Source organism: Calypte anna, chromosome 11, assembly GCF_003957555.1.
Source record: "Calypte anna isolate BGI_N300 chromosome 11, bCalAnn1_v1.p, whole genome shotgun sequence".
NCBI lineage: Eukaryota > Metazoa > Chordata > Aves > Apodiformes > Trochilidae > Calypte > Calypte anna.
Genome location: NC_044257.1, coordinates 764986 through 772338, shown reverse-complemented (window position 1 = coordinate 772338; position 7353 = coordinate 764986). Strand labels below are relative to the sequence as shown.

General features: G+C 55.2%; 1 protein-coding gene across 2 annotated transcripts; it reads right to left on the bottom strand.

Annotated features, from left to right (window-relative positions):
• Positions 1-222: 222 nt before the first annotated feature.
• MLKL (mixed lineage kinase domain like pseudokinase) lies at positions 223-6462 on the bottom strand. 2 transcript variants are annotated; one of them, XM_008500719.2, is made up of 11 exons: positions 6425-6462; positions 4954-5461; positions 4666-4779; positions 4395-4569; positions 4199-4296; positions 3930-4065; positions 3356-3440; positions 2811-2959; positions 2574-2623; positions 1948-2088; positions 223-392 (listed from the first exon to the last, which is right to left on the bottom strand). In XM_008500719.2, exons 2-11 carry the CDS (start codon positions 5408-5410, stop codon positions 340-342), a joined length of 1458 nt encoding a protein of 485 aa, XP_008498941.1. In that variant the 5' UTR covers positions 5411-5461; positions 6425-6462; the 3' UTR covers positions 223-339. The 2 variants fall into 2 exon arrangements, with proteins under 2 accessions (XP_008498941.1, XP_030313685.1); XM_030457825.1 differs by having other exon boundaries at positions 4954-5527; positions 6425-6441.
• Between the last annotated feature and the right edge of the window lie 891 nt (positions 6463-7353).

Below are 7353 nucleotides of genomic sequence, written 5' to 3'. Positions count from 1 at the left end.
GGGGAGGGGGCGTTGCCATGGCGACGGGGCCTGATGCGGCCTGCGGGGGGCCTGGTGCAGCCGGGACCCAGCGCCCCCGGGGCAATGGCGGGGCTGAGGAGGAGCTGCTCACATCGCCTCCCCCCGGGACCCCGGGGCTCCCGGCTGCCTCCCGGGTGTCTCGTCCCCCCGCAGCCTGAGGCAGCCGCCCCCCAGGCGAAGCCAGGCCCGTTGGCGAGGTGAAAGTCTGAGCGATCAAAAGCAAATGCTCGGGTATTGATGGGTCGGTTTCAAGGTGAGGAAGAGGAAGCCCACTGCTTCCCCTTGGTTTGCTGTCCCACCCGAGCCCGCTTTCCGCCGTTAACTGCTCCGGTTTCTGCTTTTCTCCAGGTCAGCCAGCAAGTCCACGATCTCTGCGAGACACGAGGAAGAGGAGAGGTTTAGATGAGATATTGGGAAGGGATTCTTTGCTGTGAGGGTGCTGAGCCCCTGGCCCAGGTTTCCCAGAGAAGCTGTGGCTGCCCCATCCCTGGCAGTGTCCAAGTCCAGGTTGGATGGGGCTTGGAGCAACCTGGGCTGGTGGGAGGTGTCCCTGCCCATGCAGGGGGTTGGGACTGGGTGAGCTTTAAGGTCCCTTCCAACCCAAACCAGTCTGGGATTCTGTGGCTGGAGAAGGGACAAGCAGTCACCCTTCAGCCCCAGCAGCCCAGCTCCCTGCTCTCTCCACTTCCACATCTTTCATCTTTTCAGCTTTAAGGTCCCTCCCAACCCAAGCCATTCTCTGACATTATTAATTACTAACTAACACTCTTATCCTCACAAATGGGGGTGTAAGCAGGAGGAGGGGATGCTCTGTGCCCCCTTGCTCACTGACTCCCAGGGCTGGCAGGTCCCTGGGTTTGAGCCACCCTGAGCAGTGCTGGCCAGGCAAGGGGAGTTCCCTGTGTGGAAAAACCAAAACACCCCAACAGCAATGGTGAACAACCAAATGTTGGTTTGTGCAGGGTGTGCTCTGGGTACCTGCACAAGCAGGAGAGGTGCTCGGTGAGTATCAGAGCTGCCCCATCCCTGGCAGTGTTGAGTTCCAGGTTGGATGGGGCTTGGAGCAAGCTGGGCTGGTGGGAGGTGTCCCTGCCCATGCAGGGGGTTGGGACTGGAGGAGCTTTAAGGTCCCAACCCAATGAAACCATTCTAAGGAAGATATTAATAAAGACAATATTTGTTGTAGGCATTTTGTTGGTGTTTCCCCTATGAGCAGATAGCTTTCTCTCACTGGTAGCAGCCAGGACATGAAGTCCCTCTCCCCTCAGACCAACCATGAGTGGGCAACAGCCCCAAGCAGACAGAGGTGAATGCAGCTGGAAGGGAAGCAGCCATGCACATGGAGAGATGGCTGGAAGCTGGTGAGAAGACATCCTTCTAGCTCAGCACCACGCAGCCTGGGCATTGGGTTAGGGTAATAAAGACATGTTGTATCCTCAGTGTGGTTTTGCCACAAATCCCTGATGATTTTGGGGGTTTTTTTTGGCTGCTGGGATGGCAGTTTTCTGCATGTGGGAGAGCAGCAGGAGCTGGTGGTTGCTCAAGCACAGTCTCTAAGTCTCTTGTATGGAAACCATCTCCATGGGATGGGGCTGCTGAGTTTTGCAGGAAGCTTTCTCCCCTGGGAGAGACAAACTGAGGGAAGAATACAACCTCTGTGCCTTCAAGCACACGGGAAAGGTTCCTCTCTCTTTTCCTGCTGTTTGATGAACCCTCACACTACAGGGGAGGGAGAGTTCCAGTAGTGAGGGGTAAGTAGTAAGTAGTAGTAAGGGACTCGTTAGCATGAAAAGGTAGGTGAAGGAGTGATCCCAAGACACAAAGATGAGTTTAGGTGGCAAAAAAAGGAGAAACTGATCACTGGAGCAGGTGACTGAGGGACACAGAGGGCCTGTGGTGCAGGGAGCATCTGTGCAGGACTCTTACCCTCAGCAGAAGGGCGTTGGGAAGGCTCAAAAGCCCGGCACCTCTCAATGATTTTCCTCAGCTCTGCAGGACAATCTTCCCCAACAGGGTCCTGGTAATGGTGGCTGCAGATTTTCTCCCTGAGCTCCTGGGGAGTACAGCCTAGGCAAGAAGTGTGCAAACAGGAGTGTCAGGACGGGGCTCTGTTGTCACAGGAGGGTGCTGGGGAGGGAAACCCAGTGCAAAGCCACATCAAGAGCTTTCCTGCAGCCTGTGGTGTGGAGGAGCCAGCAGAGAAGCCACACTAAATGTGTCTGCAATGAACCCCCCCCCAGATTTGACTTGATCCTGTTGGGCTCCAGTGGAGCAAGGAGATGTTTTTTATGCTTCAATGCAGAGGAACATCAAATAGAGACAAAAATTACTTGCATGTTTGTGTTTTAAGCTTGTTGCTGAAATGCTTTGCTGTAGTTGAGCCATGGGAGAAACTATGAAGCTCTCCTCCAGAGCCAGGCACACCAGGCACGGCCACTGGGACCCACATTCCTTGGGATGCTCCAGGAAGGAGCAAGGAGCATCCAACAGCAGCCAGCAGCCACCCCAGGCTGTGTGGCCTTTATGTAGGGAACAAGATGCTTCTGTCTTACCTTCAAATGGGATTTTGGAGGTTGCAATCTCCCACAGCACGATCCCAAAGCTGGAAGGATACAAGCAAGAGTCTCAGCATTGTTCCTCCCACCCATTCCTCCCTAACAGAGGGGTCTGTTGGACTATGCCAACTGTAAATGGCTTCTTGTGCTTCCCCTGGAACCTGGCCTTCTTCCAGCTCCTCTGCCAGACATCTGCCTGTTCCTGGGCATCTCTCCTGGGCAGGACAGACTCACCTGTATATTTCACAGGGCCTCTTGTAGGGATAGCTGCTGTCCTTCAGGTTCTCAGGAGCAGCATAAGCCAACATGGAGAGTTGTTTCCAGTTCTTCTTGGCTTTCCTCTTGATGGATGTCTCTGTTTCAGCCAGCTCGAATCCTGACAGCTGATTGAGAGAAGGAGAGAGGAAGGGGAAGCAGTGGTAGGAATGCAGTCTGCAGAAACCTGTGCCATGGCTGAGGACTGCCCTGAGCTGGAAAGGGCAGAGCAAGGTGGCCTGGGCAGCAAAGCCTGGTGTGGAGCCACACGTCCTGCCCAACATGTGGCTCTTCTGCAAGCAAAATCATAGGTGGAGGCAGCTGGAGTTCCCTGGCTTCAGCTCATGCTCAGACAAGGTCACTTTGCTGATGATAAACAGAGATAACAACGAACTGAGACACTAAGGGACCAAGGTGACAGGGCAGATGACTCTACCTCTCCGTCCCCCTTAGTGTTGTTGGTGGAAGACATCCACAAAACCATGCAAAAACTCCCCAGAAGTTTCTCCAAGCTTGGTCCTTACCTTCACACAGTAATCCCCAGCCACCAGGAACTTGCTGCTGCAGATGCAGCCATGGAGTCGGGACTTCTCCTCTGTCTGGTGCAACCTGGAGCCAGACAGAACCAAGGGTAAGAGAAGCTGGTGAGGAACCTGTCCCCACTTCAGGGCTCCCTCCTGCTGGGCACTGACACTGGGGGACTGACAGGACCCCAGGAAAAGCCCACAGCTCTCTGCCTGCCTTGGTGGAGCAGCTCTGCCAAGCCAACCTTCCCAGAATCTGCTGGAAGAGCCACTCGGGGTAAAATAAAGAGCCTTGGGGAGGAGCAGGACCCAGGGGGAGAAGCAACTGTGCTGTAGGGTGCTCCTGAAGCTGCCCTATGGGTGTGGGAAAGGGGTTCCTCCCTTCCAGGATTGTTCTGCCAGATGGCAGGGCCAGTGATGGGGGGAGATGTGCACCCCAGGGCCACCACTCCCATCCCAGTGTCCCGAGGTGCTGGAAACAGTGTTTAACAGAACACTTCTGAGGGATGTCAGGAAGCTGAGCACAGTGTGTGGGTTGTGGGGTGGATTTACTCAGATTTAGGCAGCAGCTCACCTGTAAAGGCCTCTGGCAGCTCCCAGGGCCATGCGAATGCGGATGTCCCAGGAGAGATCCCGGTGCCTGCTCAGCACATCCCGCAGCGTCCCGTGCCTGCAGTACTCCATGACGATGGAGAAGCAGGGGCTTCCATCTGCAAGGCAAAACCTTGAGCACCCCACCTTGTGCCACCTCTTGGGAAGACACCACAACGACCCGTCTGCCACTGGCTAGCAGCAGGGACAGGCAGGGGAGGGAAAGGGTGACATTACTGTGACACCTCCTACCTTTCTCCTCAATGCAGATCCCATACATACGCAGAATGTTTGGAGACTCAAACTTCTTCAGGGCCTGAATCTCCCTCTCAAATATGTCTCTCACCTTCCTGCAGAGAGGGACAGCACAGTGAGGCTCACAGAGCCATGGCAGAGCACTGTGCCACCTCCTGACTGCCCCGTGTCACTCCTGCCCGGGACAACTCACGCAATGTCAGTGGTCAGTGGCCTCTTGAAGGTTTTGATGGCAACAGGGTACTTGAGGTACTCGCCCTCGTAGAGGTCATAGCTCTCAGTGTCCTGCAGGTGTCTGTAGAAGGTGAGTTGTTCTCTCTTGATCTCTGTGATGTCTTCTCTTTTACCAACGTTTACCTTCTTCAAGCCTGCTCCCACCACGTGCCAGGAGGGAACCGAGGGACACGTCAGACAGGGGGTAAGGACACGGTGCACAGGGTGCCTAGAGGTGCAACACCACTTACACTCCATCACACGCACGATTTTGTTCAGCTCTCCTTGCATCCAGTCTACTTTGCTCTCCAAACACTGTCTGTCCATGCAGATCTCCCCAGCCAGGTCTTTGGGCCCCTCGGTACCTGGAGAGAGGGAAAGACCCTCAGCTGAGGCCACTGCATGAGTGTGCAGGACTGGTGTGGTGTTCTCAGGATTAAAATGTCTCTTTGACTCCTCTTGGCTGTGGCCATCGAGCCAAAGCTGGGCAGCAGCTAGGGAGAGGAGCCAGCTCAGGGAAAGAGGGTTCTTACACTTACTTGCAATCACCTGGTCCAAGAAATCTCTGTCATCCCTGAGGTCCTCAGCATCCTGCCTGCGACAGGTCTTTTCCTGGAAGGCCTCCAGGAAAGTTTGCTTCTGCTCTGCCTGGAGCAGGAGGGAGAGCCCCTGGGCAACGTCCTCCAGGCTCTCATTTACCCAGACGAACTCCTCGCCGACGCTGTGGGCTCTCAGGAACTTCTGGATCCAACTGGCCTGGCTGTATTTTGTCACCAGCTTCTGGGCTTCCCCCAGTGTCTGGAGCAGCTTCTTCAGCAGTCCTTCCTCATGGGGGGAGATGTGTTTCCGTGGCTGAGCCCTGAGGATCCTCACCGGCTCCAGCAGGATCTGGATTCGCTCCACGAGGCGCTGGCACTGGTGCTTACAGCACTTCACCTGCTCAAACTGGGCATGGATGGCCTGGGCCACGGAGAAGACCCTCTCCACAATGTCCATGCTCACAGCAAAGGGATTGGCCCCGCAGGAGGTGGGCAGGCAATGAACGGTCTGGAGGAGGTGAGTCTCAGTTACCACTTGGAGATCAGCCGGATGAAGCTGTTCCACACCTTTCACCTAAGGAACATCCTTAATGTGGAGTCCATAACACCACCACCCGACAGGTCTCCTGTACCCCCTTCTATCTCCTCTGGCTCCTGTACCCCCTTCTATCTCCTCTGCATCACCTGGCAGAGCAGAGAGCACACTGGTAGCAGCAGTATTGGCACATCACATTCCTCTACCAAGAGATGTTTTGGCTTGATTGTATAAATTATGTTCATTAACTTAAATTAGCTGGACACAGAGAGCTTACACACAGATGAGCAAGGTCAGTGGTGACCCAAGGAGCATTTCCCAGGCAACGGTCCCACACCCTGCCCACAGACCCTACATCTTTGACCATAAAGATCCTTTTTCATTTCTAGCCAACATCTCTCTCTGTTATCACCCATCCAATAAAAGCTTTCATGCCTTCACCACCCTGGTGTCTTAGAATCATAAAATCCCAGACTGGTTTGGGTTGGAAGGGACCTTAAAGCTCACCCAGTCCCAACCCCCTGCATGGGCAGGGACACCTCCCACCAGCCCAGGTTGCTCCAAGCCCCATCCAACCTGGACTTGGACACTGCCAGGGATGGGGCAGCCACAGCTCCCATGGGCAACCTGGGCCAGGGGCTCAGCACCCTCAGATTAAAGAATTCCTTCCCCATGTCCAACCTCAGTCTCCCCTCTTCTTCTACCCTTCTTATTTCCCTGACTTCTCTGTATTTTCTCCCCACAGCCCTGCATTGCCCACTTAGGATTTTAAACCAAGCTCCTTACGAGCTCATCATCCCCATGGGGATGGGCTCTTCCTCCCAGCCCATGTCCAAGCAGAAGGGACAGAAAACTGTATTGCTTGTGGGGAAACCAGCAGCAGCCCCCCACACCCTTGACACATCCAACACCAAGTGAGGGATGTTGAGCTCTTACCAGCTGGAAATGAGACAGAAACGCACCCGGGATCAAGCTGAAGCCACACTCCCCTCTTTGCCAGGCTCTCTCCACTGCAGTCCCCAAAGCAGCAGCTCGTCCTCCCTCTCCTGGGTTTATCTGGCCCTGCTGGGATCCCCTGAGCCCCAGCTGCCTCCCTCCACCAGCTGCAGGGTGAATTTATAGGGTGTTTTGCCCAGCCACTGCTCCCCCCAGCAGCGGAAGGGCTGTTGTGCAACCAGACGTGGTTTCCCACACCACCCTGGTTCCTTCTTCCAGGAAAGCTGCTCGAGGAAGGGGCTGGGCAGGTTTTTCCCCCCCCCCAATGCTGGGTTTTTCCATTTGGATGAAGGAATTGCTCCCCATGTTGATAATTGTTGGTAGTTTGGGGGTCCCAACCCCTTCTGCTGTGCCAAGGGTTCCCCAAGATGCTGGAACACCCTCAGCACGGGGTGTAACACCCTCCGTGATGGGCAGCAGGACCCTCTGATGCACACCCATGCCAAGCCAGCTCCTTTGAGTCCTTCCACTCTGATCTCCATCCCTGCAGTCCCAGGACCATCCCCACCATCAAAGGAAGTGCTGGAAACGGCACTTGAGCTCTGCCAGGGGCACAGGAAGCATCGTGGCTGCCTTCGTCAGCAGCCCGGGCTGATTTTGGGAAGCCCGGGGCAGCACATGATGCTGTTGCCCAACTGCAGAGAAACGAGCGGCAGCTCCGGCCAGCTCCTACTTACCCAGAGCCCGGGGTCATGCGGGTTTGCTGTGCTTCCCTCCTGCATAGCCAGGGAAGGTGTCCCCCATGTCACCACCAGGGGTGACAGCAGGGATTTCAGCAGCAAGGGAAGGGGTGGGAGCAGCCCCGAGGGGGTACGTTTACCAAGACCCTTTTAAAAAAGCTTTATTTTTCAAAATATACAGTTTATTTA

Coding starts and splice junctions, on each gene's coding strand:
- MLKL (XM_008500719.2), bottom strand. CDS start 5,410: ATGGACATTGTGGAGAGGGTCTTCTCCGTGGCCCAGGCCATCCATGCC. Junction 4,066..4,198: donor GATCTGCATTGAGGAGAAAG/GTAGGAGGTGTC, acceptor TTTGCCTTGCAG/ATGGAAGCCCCTGCTTCTCC. Junction 2,624..2,810: donor AGGCCCTGTGAAATATACAG/GTGAGTCTGTCC, acceptor GTATCCTTCCAG/CTTTGGGATCGTGCTGTGGG.